Source organism: Pelobates fuscus, chromosome 5 (assembly GCF_036172605.1).
Source record: "Pelobates fuscus isolate aPelFus1 chromosome 5, aPelFus1.pri, whole genome shotgun sequence".
In the NCBI taxonomy this organism is placed as follows: domain Eukaryota; kingdom Metazoa; phylum Chordata; class Amphibia; order Anura; family Pelobatidae; genus Pelobates; species Pelobates fuscus.
The window spans coordinates 368,050,189-368,069,587 of record NC_086321.1 but is presented as its reverse complement, the minus strand read 5'-3'; the positions used below and the strand labels follow the sequence as shown (position 1 = coordinate 368,069,587).

General features: G+C 40.9%; 3 protein-coding genes across 4 annotated transcripts in view; 2 read left to right on the top strand and 1 right to left on the bottom strand.

The window, feature by feature from the left end:
• The window catches only part of PRKAR1A (protein kinase cAMP-dependent type I regulatory subunit alpha), a 29,886-nt gene extending 24,213 nt beyond the window's left edge, over window positions 1–5,673 (top strand). For both annotated transcript variants that reach the window (XM_063456096.1, XM_063456097.1), the window contains exons 10-11: window positions 279–360; window positions 2,731–5,673. In XM_063456096.1, coding sequence (XP_063312166.1) covers window positions 279–360; window positions 2,731–2,903 — 255 coding nt within the window. In that variant the 3' untranslated portion in view covers window positions 2,904–5,673. The remainder of the gene's footprint in view (window positions 1–278; window positions 361–2,730) is intronic.
• GNA13 (G protein subunit alpha 13) overlaps window positions 1–19,399 on the top strand; it is a 598,177-nt gene that overhangs the window by 338,305 nt on the left and 240,473 nt on the right. The window lies entirely within an intron of this gene.
• Window positions 7,673–19,399, bottom strand: part of FAM20A (FAM20A golgi associated secretory pathway pseudokinase) — a 42,481-nt gene continuing 30,754 nt past the window's right edge. The window contains exons 8-12 of the mRNA XM_063456095.1: window positions 18,520–18,700; window positions 15,297–15,406; window positions 9,530–9,611; window positions 9,082–9,141; window positions 7,673–8,511 (exon numbers count right to left, since the gene is read on the bottom strand). Of these exons, the coding sequence (XP_063312165.1) occupies window positions 8,244–8,511; window positions 9,082–9,141; window positions 9,530–9,611; window positions 15,297–15,406; window positions 18,520–18,700 (701 nt within the window). The 3' untranslated portion in view covers window positions 7,673–8,243. The remainder of the gene's footprint in view (window positions 8,512–9,081; window positions 9,142–9,529; window positions 9,612–15,296; window positions 15,407–18,519; window positions 18,701–19,399) is intronic.

Genomic DNA, 19,399 nt, shown 5'->3' with positions numbered 1-19,399 from the left:
GGCTTTATTCCGTAAATAGGAAACTGTAAATCATTTTAGAAGCAGAGTTGGAGGATTTTTTTGAGTTCAACTATTTTTGCCCAAAATGTGCAATTTTCCAGTTTAGTGAATTTGCACGTGCAAGATGTTGCTGACTATAAAGGACCAATAATTATATTTTCGAAGAGGCACAGTTGCAGATGTGTGTCCCATTTGTCATGGAAACAGGTTATGTTGGCAGATCCGTGTTTCTGTAGATGTAGTTGACACGTTTAAAACCTTTTTTCGATTTCGTGCAGGGTACAGCCGCAGTGCTGCAGCGACGCTCTGAGAACGAGGAGTTTGTGGAAGTGGGCCGGCTGGGTCCTTCTGATTACTTTGGTGAGTAACGACTATCCTATAGTGAAGTAATCTCCAACAGTATGTCCAATGCCCTTCCACATTGCGCTGCTTTAAGTGGAATACAAGGGTCTTGGTGAAATATGCATGTTTTGAAAATAATAATAAATACGTTTTAATCTGTTCACGCTAAAGTGGAAAAAATACTACTTTGTGGCGCTTGGTCCTCTATTAAATAATGTCCACAGCTATTTGCACTCTAAAAAAGGTGTCTGCTTCACTTTAAATAATGATGTTGCTCAGGAAGTCTAATATTATATGGTCTCGTCTTATCTTTGTAACCTTGTGTTAAAGGGAGCCAGAGGGAAAGTAAAGTACAGCTCTCATGCTAAAATTCACTTTATAGACTATTTGCCTGTTTTATTTTGCATTAACCATACTCCTGATCAATGTTTTTAATGCTCTGTTGTTATCCTAGTTATAAAAATAAAGTTATAAAGTTTTGTTTTTTTTCGTGTGAGAGCATGGATGCACTATAAAGCTTAATGTAAAAGTAATCAAGAAGTATATACATCCCATGATAATTTCTGATCTGTCCCTGAATGCAATGCATGTTTCTTAAAGGAACTCTATTGTGTTATGGATACAAAGCTGTATTCCCAACACTATAGTATCCCTCTGCACTCCCCCTTTATTCAATTTAAAAGGTAAAAAAAAAAACTTTAAAAATGCTCAACTTATACTAGCGCTGAAATCCCCTGGTGCTGGCTTTCTGCCTCCTCTGACATAAACACCAAGGGGAAACCCCTTTCTCTTAAATTAGTGCTTTCCTCTGGGGGATTTGAAGACAATGGATATCCTCTTGCACAGCATGAGAAAGTCCAGTGTAGTTTCAGAGTTAAAAATCCATAAAACAGCAGGAAGCGCTTCTAGTGGCTGTCTAGTAGACCGTCGCTAGAGGCGGTCTTAACCCTGCAATAGAAACATTGCAGTTTCTTTGTAACTGCAATGTTTTAGATTGCAGGGTTAAGGAAACCGGGACAGTGCACCCAAATTACTTCAATGAGATTAAAAGGTGTGGGTGCCTGTAGTGTCCCTTTAACTAAACAAACTAGAAAGCAGCACAGCCTGTAAATTCAGTCGTAATATAACAATATATTCCTAAAGAATTAATCTCATATTGTGTGTTTGTTCTAATAAAAGACCCAGAGGCGTTTTATCACAGATTACATATTGGGCTTACCTGTATAGCCCTCCTGTGCTAAGCTTCTTAAATAGGCTTTTTCGGTATGTCCTCAACTAAGCAGGTTGATTTTAAAGGAAACGGTACACCTCAAATGTAAAAACCTATTGTAATGAATCTTATCTGTGTTCTGTCTGTGAAGGTTCATGAAGTAGTTTTATACACAGCAATGTATTGTTTATGAGAGTGATGTTCAGACACTGGCTGTAAGCGCTCTGGGATAATGTAAACAGGCCTTGCTGTATAAATCCTCTTATTGAAGTATTCTGCTCTGTTTGGAGGTGTGTCATAGCTTTGCTGCTTTTTATTTTGGGAGATTTGCTGCTGATGGGGGATGGAAAGCAGCAGCTCTTTCCTACAAGTGATGACATTGTTTCCTTCCTGGTATATTTTGATAATAGTAGTCGCCTCCTTCCAGTGCCTGTGTGAAGATAGCATCTTCTTCCAAGGGATTGGAGAGGGGAAGTGCTAACCTATTTTTCCCTAAAGACGGGTTATGGGAATGTGTTGTTTCTCTTTCCTTCACTGTCAGGGTGGTATTCAAGCTGTCTGTTTAAAGGGACAGTATAGTCACCAAAACAACTTTAGCTTAATGAAGCTGTTTTGGTGTATAGATCATGCCCCTGCAGTGTCACTGCTCAATTATCTGCAGTTTAGGGGTTAAATAACTTTGTTTATGCAGCCCTCGTCACACCTCCCTGCACGCGAGTTGAACAGTATTCTTAAACACTTCCTATACAGTGAGATCTAATGTTTACACTTCCTTTATATCACATTCTGCTTGATGTAGAATCTTGTCTCATTCACTGTTAATAGCTTGGTAGACCTTGCAGGAGTCGTGTGTGTGTGTGTTTAAATTTACAGAGTAGGAGATAAAAAAACAACAACAAAAAAGACTTATAACATAGGTTAACATCTGATTGAAAAGGAAAGCCAGGGGAAGTGTGCTTAGGGCTGCATGGGCAGAAGAAAAGGTGGTTTAACTCCTAGATGGCAGATAATTGACCCCTGAGACTGCAAAGGCATGATTTATACACCAAAACTGTTATATTAAGCTAAAGTTGTTTTAGTGCCTATAGTGTCCCTTTAATGGAAGCGTATGTTTGTAAGTTTTCTTCTCAGATGTGAAATGCTCTGTTAGTAACCATTTTTTTGTTTTTCTTCCACAGGGGAAATAGCCTTATTAATGAACCGGCCTCGCGCCGCTACAGTGGTCGCTCGTGGACCCCTGAAATGTGTCAAGCTCGACAGGCCACGCTTTGAGCGGGTCCTGGGGCCATGCTCAGACATCCTGAAACGAAACATCCAGCAGTACAACAGCTTCGTCTCCCTGTCTGTCTGAATTACGTTTCCTTCCCTGGGTCCCCATCCCTCCCACCACGCCGCTTCACCTACGCAGCTTCTCCTCCACAATGTCACAGCTGTGTGAAAACCCCAAATATGCTCCTCTTCCCCTCCCCCACCTTACTTTTTTATGTTTCCTCTTCGCCCTTTTTGGCTGTAAGGGGATTGCGGTACAGTTTACCTAGTACCTGACTGAACTAACCTCGGTGATAATGAGTTATTAACTGGTGCTGAAGTCTCCTTGTTGGGAGAAATATCCTTTGTGAGTGTCTGAAAATATTTGCCTTGTTGAATACTGCTTTTCCCTTCATCCTGTTATTTTCACTGTCCGCAGTCCATGGAGAGTTGTATATATTGCCGTTTTGTTTTTAAAGGTTAATGCCACAATCCATTTGAATTAAGAAGCACTTTTGCCTTCAAATAGGATTTTGACAAGAAGCATTTTAAAAGCGTCAGATTTAGGGGAAAAGTGGAAGATACAGTAATTTTTTTAATGTGATCTTCACATCTTAACATTTTCAGTGAGAGTGTGATTTTTTTCAGTCTTTCGCAGTGTGTATTCTTTCTACTTGCCTGCTTCTGTCCGTTTTATTTTTGTATGGTTTGCGGATTCCTGCGAGGTAATGATTTACTGCAGCGCAGATCTTTATAATGGTACTTCATAACCTGCAGTTATTCCAGCAGGAGCGTTGTGACCGGCGCAGTTCTAAAGCAGCTGTATTTTGTCGTTCTGTCAAGGCGTTTCATGTGAAACTGTGACCACAAGGGAACCGAGCAGCTACGATCACTCTCAAAGCTTTATTGTAAATCTTCGATCACCAGTTTAACTCTGAAATCACCTTGTTGTAGTTCTTTTGCGTCCTAGGTAAAACTGCATATCGACTTATAAGGAAAAAAAAAGCTGTGCCCGCTTCTCTCTGTGCAATGTAAGTGCCGTACTAAATATATTTTTATTATGGGGAGGGAGGGGTGGGATTGCTTGGTTTTCGGCACCAAAATAAGAGAATAAATGACTTATCACGATGGGGCCGACTTGTAACGGTGGAAGCTAATCTTTTTAAAGCATTTTGTTTTCCATACATTAGTCACACACTGCTGTATTCCAGTATGTCTAGATCCACACGTTTCATATATCTGATCCGGGTATGTATTCGTACAGCTCACCTTGTCTAGTTGCGCGCGGCCTGCGGAGGCTACTGTTTTTTTTGTTGTTTTTTTTGTGTTGTCAAGGCATCTTACTTAAGTGCAGTTTCACCTGTCTGTGGCACTTGGGCTCCGCATGAGATAATGACAGATTTTTCCCTGGTTGACTTTTTACTGATGTCCCATGTTTTAATGTAACAATTTTTTTCACTGCTGAAGCAGCGTAGAAGGGAGTGTTAGCCTTCTCTTTAAAGAAGGGGAACAGCCTGTGCTTCCCCCAAAACATTGATAAACACAAGTTGTTTCTGTCTGCTGTCTAACAGATACCTTAACGCTTCAGGTGCACTCTTTGCAATGTTTAATTCCAAAATAAAGCTCCGTATATAAAACAGTCTCCAAAAAATATGCTGCATGTCCATTAGACACCAAAAACCTGGACTGTTCAAGTTTTTGATAGTTGGGCTTTTGTGCACTCAAGTGATTTATATTACCCCGCTTAATCTGTATGCTCCTACATGCAGTGCAGTTTAGGCTCCTGGAATATCCTTGCTGTGAGTCGGACTTTTCAGGTATTTGACAAAAAGAAAATCAATAAACAATTCTACTCCTGCTTTTGTTTCCAGCAGATGATAATGTTAAATCTGTCATCGGTAGATTCCGGTTGCGTCTTAATGACTGGGTAGCAGCCCGACCACAGACACCACCAGGTGTATGGCTACCAATGCCAACATCTGTTAATCCCACAAATTTTAGGAGGCTGAACACGGGTTTGGTGAGGCGTAGGGCTTATTAATAAGCTTATCTGTAACTGCCATCAATGAAGGATTAAGTGTTCCAATGTCTGACTTTTTTTTATTTTTTTTATTTTAATTTATACAACAAATAAAGGAACGCTTTTTAAATCGAATCATAGGAACCCTCTAGATGTATTATAAGTAGGTGTATTTTTGGATTAATTTTTTTTTCTTCTTCTTGTTTCACCAGGTGTTATATAATTGTTAGCAGTTGGGCATTTTACTGCAATTTCCTGCAGTATCACATTTTTCAAAGGCTTTTTCTTTTCAGTTTCATACATATGTATCTTTGAACCCTATTGTCTATTCCCGCACCACAACCTGATTTTTAGCTTTTAAACCATTTTGAATTATTGCGGAAAAAAATCCTGATGTTTTTAAAGAGCCAGCTGGACATAAATATTCTAACTTACAGCCTTTTTATTTGCGTGTAATGGTAATTGATCTGAAGCCACTTTCTGTAGAGTTTTTGCCTTTTGCAATCAGGTTCAGGCCATAGAACGCCTTCCCCCCCCAGCTGCCATTTTGAAATTGTGTCCTAGAACAGTGATGACCAGCTCTATGGCACCCCATGTGTTGTGAGCTAAATTTCCCATGATGCCAAGCTGCTTTATGGGGAATGTGTAGCTTGCATCCTGGGGTACCACACGTTAGTCAATCACGGTCTTAGAGAGTCGCAGTATAGTCATTAAAGAGGACCATTTTTGTATTGTTATCTGACTATATAAGTCTCATTTACTGTATGTGCTAAAATATATAAATATATATTCCTTTTGTTATAGATTTCTCCTAAAAGCAGGTCGAGCAATAAAAATGATTTTAATTCTTAAACTCTCTTGTGTTATTTTTTTCATTAAATCTTATCTTTGTCACGATGTGAATTTAAAATCTTATTAATGACGTTCCTCTATGGTTGATGTCCTATGTGTATTTTTTTTTTAACGTGGAGAATGTTTAGCCCTGTGATGATTATTGAAGTGTCCATGTTTTGGGTTTCTTTTCCTCACATTTTATATGTCGGTAGCTTGATAACCAATTTTTACATTTTAATACATTTTAAACGCACAAATAACTTTCAAATATATATTTTTTACATTTCATACGTGTTTTCCAATTGTGAAAGCAGTTTACATTACACAAAGGAAGGCAGTTATACTAATCTGAACAACTTGAGCCTGGCTGAATATGATCATGGTTATTTACTTAAGTGGTAATTGCCGGGAACTCAAGGTGAATTTTAAATTTAAGGTCAAAGTAGTTGAATTGGAACTTTCTTCAAGTTAGCTAGGCTTCTACTTTGGTTGTTTTTGTTTTAAAAAAAATCTGACATTCTCAACATGGTCTGTTGTGATTATTTGGGTCTCACACCAATTACTTGTGGACCTTTTGGGACCTGACCCATGCGCTGAGAACTACTGCTATGATACATGGATTAGTTTTAACTTAATGTGTTTTGTGGATTTTCAATACAATATTCAAGGTCATCATTGTCATCTTCCAAGCTGTTGTTGGTGTGTGTGTGCTGGTGAGTGGCAAGCTTCCCATTTTATTTCAGTAATGAATGCAGTCTGTGTATTTACTTTCTCCCAGTTTACATGACATTTGTTGTGCGGACTGACATAATTATAAAACAACCATCTATTTTACAGTCTGCACTGACCGTATCTGATGTGTGTTAGCTGGATGGGCTTGTAAACAGCGACTGCCATGGGTTTCGTAAGGGACAGTCGTGACACAAAAATAAGAGCTTCTCCCTAGGTAACCTTGGCAAGGAACACACATGAAGTGTTCCTTTTCAAGTCACACAATGCAGTATAAATTAATGCCACTTGATGGCAGTAAAGAGACAGCTCTGCATTGTGATAATGTGTATAGCTGTGATGGATAACATTGACTCCCAGACACATGGACTACATTTACCAAAATGCTCAGGCAGCCACGGAGTTCATTGTTTGTTCTCAAGCACTAAGTTTAGCAATCATCAGTATGTAACTGTTTACTCTTTTCCCCCTCCCCCTCCATCCCTCACATTAGATCTTTCCTTTGCTAAGGTTGACTGTTTTTTCTTTTATTTATAATTTCAAGAACTTCTTCATTAAACTGGAAATGATCAAAAATTCAAAGTGATTTTCAAGGTTTAGGCAACAATAGCCGAATTATCTTCCCAGTTGGCTATTGCCCTAAAATGTTAAATTTGATTTTAATTCATGATTATACGAAGTCATGCACGTTTTTTTTATTTTGTTATATTTTTTTTCTCAGAGATGTTGAATCAGTTGATTGTCATTGGTAAGATCTGCTTTATATATTATGAAACTGTGACGTCCCTTGGTGTTTGAGATGCACACGGTGATATAACCAGACCTCATTAAGCATTCTTTCCTGAACATGACAAGCTAGGGGCACTGTATTTGGTGAACACCCCCCAACCCCCCATGAGTAAGCCAAGGATAATAATCATTAGTAATTATCACAATAAAACCTGCAGTTACACTAATAACTAATAGTTAATTCATTAAAATTATATGCTGATCATATTTGGAGGGGGAGAAGGGGGAATTGTGCATTCACTTATCAAAATCAGATTAAAAGCACCCCTCTAAAAACAAGCAACACACATGCAACTCCTATTTAACTCATATCTAAAATATACTTGAATTTCAGCTCCCATCATGCTTTGCCAAGTACCAGAGCTCCCTCATAGAGAATAATTGATTAAAAAGAAGACCCGTTGCCTTTGGAGCAAATTGTCTGATTATTTATTATAAATCCCGAGTACACAGGCCCTTTTTTTTAGCATGGCCAGATCTTATATTAAGGCAGATAAGGATAATCTCCATGCTGGCATTTTTTTTTTCCTTGTGCTTGAGATGAATGCAATGCATTGCACAGGCTTTCGGCCTAAACGTTATTCATGCTGGCTATGCAGTTCTAATAATGTACCCATTGTGTGAAACCGTACTAAAATCACTGTATGGGGTTTAATGTTTACCTTGTGCTAGAATTGCTTTGTCCCCCAATATATCTGTACATAAATCAATGTAAACAATATATTCCATTTAAACTGTATCTAGATATAAATTACCTTCTAAAACCCTCAGTTTTTTTTTTTTGGACATAAGTAGAAATCATGGGGTTGGACTTGACCAAGGTGTTCTTCTTTTTTTTTTTTTTTTTTGGTTTTTAGCACCGGTATTTATACTGTCTCGTATTACCCCCATATTTTAGCTTACCACCATAAGCCCCCACAGCAGCATCACAATCCTATAATGGGCTAGTTTACAAACTTGTAAGAAAACTATCGGTTTAACAGGGTTACGGTAACTTTTCGAACACAATGCCAATATGGCCACCCGCTGGTTTAGGCCTAGAGGTAAAAGTCCATCAAAGTTCTTTGGACCCTAGCTCTGGACGACTTTCTCCTGTGTGTTTGTGGGCTGTGGCTGTAGCGCATTAGCCTTTATTAAAACCGCGTCCTCTCCGTATATCTGCACACACTGATTCACCACCTGTAAGATTCTTTGCAGCCGTCTGTCAAGTGCTGCCAAGTGAGGTTCTGTAAGCACCGGAAGGAGCCGATCGTTGCTCAGAGACTCTCTCATAACATCACTGAGCCGGTATTCGGGCAAGGAAAGAAGGTTCAGACGTTGCCAGGTATCCTTTTTTATACTTGAGAAAGAAGCAGAAGACATTTGTTAAAACATGCCTCTCTATTTTATGTCTTTTTCATAACTTAGGGTTTAAGAATTCTTAAAATCTTGGACACAGGAGATCATTTTGAAAAACCTGTAATTAACTATAATACTTCATTCACGAACGCAGGGCATTCGTACACTTTAGATCATAATAGCAAAAATACATTCTTCAACTTTATTTAGCAGCTTAGCTTTTTAGCTCAATTCTCCCCAATTCCCACCTTACAAAAGATTAAATATTGTGCATGCCAATTACCTGCATCTACTCTGGGTTCAATCACTAAACCAAGTTTAAGGCCAAGGTGTTTGAGACTAGAATTTGTAAATCTCACGTAATAAATGTCTGGGAGATTAACACCACAGGGCTATTATCATTATTGAGCAGAATATATCATTGATGGCGCCAGTGTCTTTCGTACTTATACAAACACAAAACTATCAGCCGTCTATAATCCTGTATTTCCTTTTCTTTTTAAAAATTTTTTTTTGCACTCACTGTGAAATGGAAGCTTAGAATACTGCCCATTCTGATGTTAATACTCACAGACAGCACTGATACAGAGGGGCCAATATTGTCAATTCGTCATAGGAATGGCGTCCAAATCTGCGAAGCGGAAACAGATATTTATGACTACTGTAAGGAGAAGGTCGAACACACAGTCCATAGGCATGCACAAGAGTGTGCCCTAACGAAGGAGGAGGAGCTGTGTTATTTTTACAAATCACTGCAATTTTAAGCTACTCTCAAAACAGAGAGTGAGTGCAAGGTGCTCTCTGTACAATAAACATTGTAATGATATTAAGTTGTTATGGTACTTCGAGTGAAGGTTTGGCTATTGCGAAAAATAAAATAATGTCCTTTCATAATGGAGCAGTAAATTAAAGATTGTTTCTTATGATAAATAATTTTTATTTATTTTTTAAAATAGGTAGAAATACTATAGTGGGCTACACGTTATCTGCGTATTGCAGATTACCCATTCCTGTATTACCCTCTTGCGTTGTCAATGTGAAGCAAGAATCCATCATCTCCAAACTTGGTGAATGTTTCGTAATGGTGACGATCCATATTTCCTGGAAGAGAGGAAATTGTTTCTGTAAGTTAAACCTTAAAGGAGCCATTTTTCCCATATAAATTCCACATTCTTTAGTTTTGTCCATTTGTCACCTCCATCCTTCTAGAAGTGTACATTTTGTGATAAAGGATTGAAATGTTCATGATCTGTGGCAGGTATTGTAGATTTCATTGGCCAAACATTCACCTAAAGTAAAATTGATATCCCCCCCCCATACGGTGCTTTAAACAGTATCTGGAAGAACTTCGAAAAAAACAGTGGAAAAGCAATATGACTTTTGGGGATGTTTATACAACACATGTAATTTTGTGCTGATCAAAAGAAGAGGTGATCCCTAGTTGTGGGACAGCTCACACAATCCTTTGCAAGTCTTAAAAGGGACACACTATTGCCCAAATACAAAAAAAATCAAAATCACTGTTTAGTAGCTATGTCATTTATAAAGTGGTATAACTTCTTACTCGGTAAAACATTCCTTTAAATATAATGTAAATTGCTCGTGAATCAATTATAGATTACATTAAAAATGTTAGTAGTAAAAAAAATAAAATCTTATTCCAATTAAAGGAAAAATTTTAAGATTATTGGGAAAAAAAATAAAAATTAAATGCGTCACTAAACACCTACAGCTGGATAGCTTCCTGTCTTCACTGGAAAAAAAAACCCAGATTAAAAATATACATTCAAATTGTAGTCACTATAAACTAAAATTCTTAAGAAATGTAACAGTAGAACGAATGCTATCATTATCTGCCACTAGGGGGCAGTGACAAGCCAGGGAGAGCGTAGCATGTTTCTCTCCTCAGGATAGCAGTGACAGTAGCCTATGTTAATCACCTATGTAGCCTATGTTAATCACGAACCAGGGATATTGAGAGAACAGCTGGTTGCCTCTACCTTCTCTTTGCTACTATTCTCTCTCGACTGGTCCTCCACAGCCCCCTAATGGCATCCCTTGGAGGAGCCTCTCTTCCTATTCATTTAGCTTCTCTGAGCTAACTGCTGTGGCAGGTACCCTCGGCTACAGCGCTCCTGCAATTGTCCCAAGTCATTGTGAGTGCACGCGCCCGTGTCCACAGGGTTCACTATACAGGAACGGCGTGTCAATAAGGCGGCACAGGTGGTCCGGGAGCGCAAATGTGTGGGTGGCCAGCAGGAGGGAAGCGCACAGCGCTCCTCTCCTGCCAGTCACTTCACGTAGCGTGGCCGAGTGTCAGCAACTCTGTCCAGCCTGCCTTCCACTTTGCGGTTCCGCAATCCGTGTGGAGGGGGTGGGGATATGTAGCACACAGCGCGGCTGGCGCCAAGCAGGGGCGGAACTACCGCTGCACCCCTTCTCATCGCCATGGGAGTACTTCCTCACAAGAACATTGAAGCCATGAGAGCAGGAGAAGGCAGAGAGGAGGGGGGCTGGGCAGGGCCAGCTCCTCCAACTCCCAACTACCTCAGGCAGCACTCTGTATGCCAAGTAAGCCACCCACAAGGTAGGAAACAGGAGGGTAGTTAGAAAAGTGTATATTTTGACCAGCGTGTGTGTGTGTCCAGAGGCGTAACTAGAAACCACGGGGCCCCGGTGCGAAAATTGCACTGGGGCCCCCCATACATCTACCTCCTACACCACACGTCCCCCCCCGCCCCCCCCCCCCCCACACACACACGCAGAAAAACAGATACACATGCAGACACATGTAGAGACACACACACACACACTCAGACATATACACACATACACTTACAGACACACAAAAAATATTAATGTTAAATGTTCACCCAGCCTCCCTACCCCGAGAGCTGACATGGATCTAACCCTGGGGTCAAGTGGGGCTTCACTGCGGCGTGCAGCAGAGTTCCTGTCAGACACGGCGAGGGAGCTGTGTTCTCTCTGCTCTGCTCCCTCGCGAGTTGTCTACTGATGCCGGGAGCCAGAATATGATGTCATATTCCAGCTCCTGGCATCAGCAAAAGACACGCAAGGGAGCAGAGCAGAGAGAACACAGCGCCCTCGCCGCGTCTGACAGGAACTCTGCCGCCTGCCGGTGGGGGGGGGGGTCCATTAGGTGGCCAGCGGGCCATCTCTTGGGCCCCCCCCTATGACAGTGCGAACACGGAGGGGGCGGCATCTAGGCGGCCCACGATCGCAGAGGTCGGGCCCGCTGCAGTGAGGGGCCTGGTCGCAACTGCGACCCCTGCGACCGTGGTAGGTACGCCTCTGTGTGTTTCTGTATGTCTGTCAGAGTGTGTCTATATGTGTGTGTCTGTCTATCTGAATGTGTATCAGTCTGTATGTCTCTGTATGACTGTCTGCGTATGTATGTCTGTATATGCATATTTGTATGTCTCTTTATGTCTGTGTCTGTATGAATGTATGTCTGTGTTTGTATGATTGTGTGCCTTTCATGACTGTGTGTCTGTATATCTTTGTGACTGTGTACCTGAATAACTATATCTGTGTGCTTGTATGGTTGTGTGTCTGTATGTTTGTGTATTTGTGAATATATGTATTTTTGCCTGTATATATGTATATATTGGAGAAAGATAGATAGATAGTTAGGGGCTGGGGGAAGTAAGAAATACATAAAAGGGGTTGTAAGAGACACACTAAAGGGGGGTGTAAGGGCCAAAGACATCCAAGAGAAGGGATATGAAACACTAATGGGGGTAAGAAATTGAAAAGTGGGGCTCCGAGCCACAGAGGTGAAGATGCATTTGTTTGGGGGGGAGGGAGGCAGCAAAATGCATCTTCGTCTGTGTAGTCAAAAATCCTTGCACTGTCCCTGTCCCTGTCCCTAGACCTCGGATCCCCAGCTCTCCTGCTTCCCTCTCACCCTCCCACAGTTCCTGTCTGTACTGGGAGGGCTTGCCAAGGATTTAGACAAGAGCTCTGCAGCTTTTACAAACCGTTTTTAGAGATATACCCCCAATAAAAAAAATATGTGATTTATTGTTTGCATGTTTAATTGGGGACATATCTACTAAACTGTGATCCCTCCAACACACTTTTTAGTTTGGAGTGTTGCTGTAAGGGTCAGGATTGGCTGAGGGATCCCAGCCATATCCTGTTGTCGAAGTTGTCACTTTAGAAGGTTTAGAGTCTAAATTTATTTATTTATAAAATATTTTAGCAGGAAGGATACATTGAGATTTCTCTTGTTTTCAAGTATGTCCTGGACCCACAAACATTTAATCGTTACAATAGAGTACAAGATTACAAAAATAAAATACAAAATTACAATATACAATATATATAAAACGACGATGGAGGAAGAGGACGATGGAGCAGCCGTTGACAAAGGCCGTGGAGCTTGACTATAGCTCCATCATTTATTAACATTTGTCAACCTGCAAGTTACCTGTAAAGAAAAGTAGGGACAATTTTTTCTTGTGTATAACTTTTAAAACAATTAGGGACATAAAACACATTAAATAAAAAAGAAGGAAATGACAGCGCCGCTTTAAAGAGAATTGTAGGATAAACTGTAGTTAGGCCGTCCCCAGGCATTAAATCAATTATAACATCTGTCACAATGGAACAAAACGCATGGATGTGTTGCAGCTATTGGTCAACAGAATGTCGGGGTATAAACCCAAATGGAAGGGATGGAGAGAATACAATGATTATTACGCAGAAAGAGCTGGGGAGCGGTCGGCATGATCATATACCATTGTTTCCCTTGGAAACTCCACATTTAGGACTGTCCCCAGAATTGTTCTTTCTATATATTACCCAGCGCACACCATCAACCGGGTATAAAACGGCACCAGCAATGGCTGGGTGTAACCTTGATTCAATGTTCAGCCTGAGCCGTAAAACCACAACTTATTTGAGGCAGAGTATATCTTTGCTTTTGTTTGTTTATTTTTTTGTTTGTTGTCAGTGTTTGTTTCTGGGAAATGTTTTATAAATAGAGCTCTTTGTACTAAACTGCACTGTTTGCATATGTGGTGTGGAGTTTTTTATTTTTCCGAGTATTTGGCCCGGTTAGACTGTAATTCACATTTTATCTTGTCCACTTGGCACTCCTACTGTTTTCCAGATGTTTTCCTCTGACTCCACCCAGGAGATAGATTCTGTCCCAGCACTGTATTCTACTTGTGTATGGATTAAATGCTCAAATTCCGCCAGCAATAGTCTGGCTGAGAATGATGGTATTTGTAGTCCATCTATGGGTCCAGTGGCGATTCACTGCTTAACATTCTACAGATGTTAAGTACAATTCCCATGATGCTCTACCTTCCTACAGACCCATGGTAGCTGTGCACCATGGGAGTTATAGTCCACATCAGTCCATCCTTGCAAGTCCGCTGTCTTGGCATCATACTTGATTCTGGCCTCACCTTTGAGCCTCACATCCAGCATGTTACCAAATCCTGTAGATTCCATCTTAAAAACATAGCCCGCTTCCGCCCCTTTCTTACACAAGATGCTACTAAGGAGCTTGTCCATGCTCTAGTAATTTCCTGCATGGATTATTGTAACCCTCTCCTGATTGGTCTTCCCAAAAGCCGTACTGCCCCGCTACAGTCTGCAATGAATGCTGTCGCCAGACTGATTTTTCTCTCTAGTCAGTCCTCTCATACCTCACCCTTCTGTCAGTCCTTACATTGGCTTTCTGTGTCCTATAGGAGTCAATTCAAAGTGCTAACCCATACCTATAAAGCACTGAACAATTCTAGCTCCACTTATATCTTCTCAATGATCCATAAGTATGCCCCTCCTCGGTCCCTCCGCTCTGCCTGTGACCTTCTCCTGTCCACTGCTCGCACCCGTACGGCCAACTCACGGTTGCAGGACTTCTCGTGGCCGGCTCCCTTCCTATGGAATAGCCTGCTTACAGCCATCAGACTCTCCCCTAGTCTTAAAACGTTTAAAAAGTGCCTTAAAACCCATCTCTTTAAGAAAGCCTATGGCCTCCCAGACTAACCTCTACCTTACATACCTGCCTCTTGCTCTCTCCTAAAGGGCAGCACTCTATTCTCTCCTCCAGCTCTGCTTCACTCCACCTTATTTGATTGCTATTTCTGTGTTTTACACCCCACCTCCTATAGAATGTAAGCTCGTTTGAACAGGGTCCTCTTCAACCTATTGTTTCTGTAAGTTTTCTTGTAATTGTCCTATTTATAGTTTGATCCCCCCTCTCATAATATTGTAAAGTGCTACGGAATCAGTTGGCGCTATATAAATGGCAATAATAATAAATATGCATTTGCAGTGTCAACACAAGTAATTACCTTTATATTTTTTTCTTTCATTATAATTTTCCTAAAACATAATTAGAGGCAGAACACTTGTGGTGCGGTTTGAAAGTCATCCCAATCTTATGTAGCAGAGAATAACCTCGCTAAAATGAATTCACTAAATAAAGATGAGATTATATCATCTCTTCCTCCCAAACGAGCAGCTAAATCCGTTCTGGAGGAGAGAACTGCTCATTTTGGATAATAACACCTTCCAGAACAAGAGGCTCTGGGGATCCGCTCTCCTTACCGTCAGCACAATCTGCTAAGCGTTTTAGCAAAAAAAAAAAATATGGCCGTATAACAAATTATATTACAATTTAATAACATAGCTTTGGGAATATCTCATTGTGTATTGACTTTATGGCTTTATAAAGGGAAAACGAGGATTACAATGCAATGACATCAAATAGAAAATGGCTATGAAAATTGCTTAGTAATGACTTACCTATAAGGAAATCAAAAATGGCCAGGTCCATGACGTTAAGTAGCCTCTTTACGTTGGTGTAGGGAGGCAGCAGCTTCACCGAGTCACAATAAGAAGGATTAGTCTCCCAGCTAAGAAATGCAGAGAGGGGTAAATCTATTTATTTATTATTTATAAAATATTTTACCAGGAAAGATACATTGATATTTATGTCCAGGGTCCACAAATCATTGCATTGTTACATTAGGGTACAATAAAATACAAAAACAAAATACAAAAACAATATTAACACACAATATATACAAAATTTAACATAGAACAGGTAGGAAATATATAATCAACCATGACAGGTGCATTCTGTTTTGAGGTATGTAGAGAGGGATCTCTTAAAGGACTTTAGGCCTGGGGAAGATTTTAAATTGTGCGGGAGGTCGTTCCATAATTGCAGCGCTCTGTAGGAGAAGGAGGATCGGGCTGCTTTCTTTTTGTATTGAGGTAGACTAAATAAAGTGCTGGTACTGGATCGGAGGTTATAGGAAGTGGGAAAGGCTGGGGAAAGCATTGTGTTCAGGTAGGGTACATATATATATATATATATATATATATATATATATATATATATATATATATATATATATATATATATATATATATATATATAGACAGTTTGGCCAATAAATAAAAGGCTAGAATAAAGAAAGTATTTATAATGTTACATATAATGTAGTGGGATAACTATGGAAATAGAAAAGGCTCTAGGAAGGACTGACCCATAAACATGTCACTGTCATTAATACACTGTGACCCTAGGAAGGACTGACCCATATACATGTCACTGTCATTAATACACTGTGACCCTAGGAAGGACTGACCCATATACATGTCACTGTCATTAATAAACTGTGACCCTAGGAAGGACTGACCCATAAACCGGTCACTGTCATTAATACATTGTGACCCTAGGAAGGACTGACCCATAAACATAGAAACATAGAAACATAGAATGTGACGGCAGATAAGAACCATTCGGCCCATCGAGTCTGCCCAGTTTTCTAAATACTTTCATTAGTCCCTGGCCTTATCTTATAGTTAGGATAGCCTTATGCCTATCCCACGCATGCTTAAAGGACCACTCTAGTGCCAGGAAAGCATACTCGTTTTCCTGGCACTAGAGTGCCCTGAGGGTGCCCCCACCCTCAGGGACCCACTCCCGCCCGGCTCTGGAAAGGGGAAAGGGGTAAAAACTTACCTTTTTCCAGCGCTGGGCGGGGAGCTCTCCTCCTCCTCTCCGCCTCCGTTCCTCCCCGTCGGCTGAATGCGCACGCGCGGCAATAGCTGCGCGCGCATTCAGCCGGTCACATAGGAAAGCATTCATAATGCTTTCCTATGGACGCTTGCGTGCTCTCACTGTGATTTTCACAGTGAGAATCACGCAAGCGCCTCTAGCGGCTGTCAATGAGACAGCCACTAGAGAATTAGGGGGAAGGCTTAACTAATTGATAAACATAGCAGTTTCTCTGAAACTGCTATGTTTATAAAACAATTAGTTAACCCTAGCTGGACCTGGCACCCAGACCACTTCATTAAGCTGAAGTGGTCTGGGTGCCTAGAGTGGTCCTTTAAACTCCTTTACTGTGTTAACCTCTACCACTTCAGCTGGAAGGCTATTCCATGCATCCACTACCCTCTCAGTAAAGTAATACTTCCGTTCCTGATATTATTTTTAAACCTTTGTCCCTCTAATTTAAGACTATGTCCTCTTGTTGTGGTAGTTTTTCTTCTTTTAAATATAGTCTCCTCCTTTACTGTGTTGATTCCCTTTATGTATTTAAATGTTTCTATCATATCCCCCCTGTCTCGTCTTTCCTCCAAGCTATACATGTTATAGCCATAAATATGTCACTGTCATTAATACACTGTGACCCTAAGAAGGACTGACCCATAAACATGTCATTGTCATTAATACACTGTGACGCTAGGAAGGACTGACCTATAAACATGTCACTGTCATTAATACACTGTGACCCTAGGAAGGACTGACCCATATACACAATGACATGTAACGCCTGACGCTGTAACGCGTGACGCTGTAAAGCCTGGGGTTGTCTGCTGACTTAGATTGTATATTTCCCTTATCGTATAAAGTGTAAACATTATCCGTAGACAGCTCAGTGGAACGCATGCACGTGGCTTAGTCTGCTGTGCAGGATCCTTGGTCCAAGTTACACAATAGTTGATATTCTCTCCCCTGGGCTCCTGCGTGTTACAATCCAGATGTTTTCAGTACTTTGATTTGGAAAATGGCCACTGAACATATTTCCTCCCTTCTAGAAAACAATTTACTTAACCCCTCTGTGCCCGCTGGCCTGGAACGCATTGCTTGCAATATGCTGCATATTGTTAGAAAAATCTAATATTAAAACATCAAACAACTTTGGACCCAAGACATAAAACACAGACAAAATAATATTTAACAACATACTATCACAGAGAACTGTAAAACCCGCCCAATGACGCATTCTTTTACTTTACATAAATCACAAATTCCAGGGTTTGGAAGTCACTTATTTTCAAGCATGGCTGTCCAGCTGTGGCCCCTTGGATGTTGTTGCACTGCAACTCCTATTAATCTCTTCCAGGCTATGGCTACAATAATGATGGACAAAAACATTTGGGCGGGCACAGCTGACACCAGTTTTTAAAATGCTTTGCCTGTAAGTGTCTGATCACCTAAATACTCTGGGAATAAAGTGACGGCTGGCCAAGGGTTAAGGTTCAGACTCAGTGCTACGTGTCACTGTATCATAGATTCAGCAGCTGTAGAACAGAGGGCTGCGCAGGGCGGATCAACAAGCAAGTGTGCTATCAGAACTGCATCTGGTTTCGCAAATACAGACTTTGTAGTCACTGAGAATATCTGCACTGGGACCAGTGCAAACCTAGAATCTGTTATCCTGGGGGAAAGCAAGGTAATTCTTGCTCTCCGGGGCAATTTCGCTTCAGACAGTAACTCTAGAGCAAAGTTCTAAAACTAGAACAATCACCACGGAAACCAACGGAATGTCTTTACCGATTACTCTATCACGGGTAGGCATCCTTCGGTACTCCAGATGTTATGGACTACATCTCCCCTGATGCTTTGCCGGCATTATGGCTGTTAGGAGCATTACATGAGATGTAGTCCAACACATCTGGTGCTTGTTTGTGCATCTCCTATCATAGTTGTATAATCCACACAACTTACTCCTCTTTCCCAGTGAAGGTGTAAGATCTGATCCAGGGGTTCGGAACGGAGAGGCGCGGAGCAAAGTTTAGGGATGGCAGGAACACCGAGAGCGAGCCTTCCAGCATGTGAGAGTTTCCGCATGCGGCGTACTCCGTCTTACACATATAGAGGCACTTGGAGAAGAAACACACGTTGTTTGCTGTAGGAAAATCAAAAACAAAATTACAGCGAGATCAGGCCCCGCGCCAGCATTGAACCTCAAAATGTAATTTCCTTTTCGGGAAAAACACACTATTACTATTCGGATTAGGCACATGTATGTAAAATCTTTTCTGAACTTCTTTAACTCTGTAAGTGCCCCTCTGCATATCTCCACTGGCATGTTCATGGTTAAACAGTAGTGGGTTTATTCACTAAACCAGGGGCAGGCAACCTTCAGCACTCCAGATGTTATGGACTACATCTCCGATATTGCTCTTACAGCCATAATGCTGTCAAAGCATCAAGGGAGAGGTAGTCCATAACATATGGAGTGGCAAAGGTTGCCTGCCCCTGCACTGAACAAAAAACTTTAACCTGAAATAGCCAGGCTGGGAAGAATTGTCCAACTCAAGCTATTTTAGGCTATTTCCACCATCATTTCTCAGTTTAGTGCATAAACCCCTTGAACTATGAGACGTCACACGGGGGCAAGGTTTTCCATAATGATGTCTGTTTGCTGATGACAAACACCATCTCACATTTATCCAATGGACCTGCCATGGATTTAGCAGCACAAACAGACCTGTTTACCTTTACAGGTGCTGAAAACCTCCTTTAGATTTCGTGGAAGACCCATGGACATTACGTTGAAAAATTACTCTAAACAAACAGGCAGTTTGCCAATGCATTGTATGTA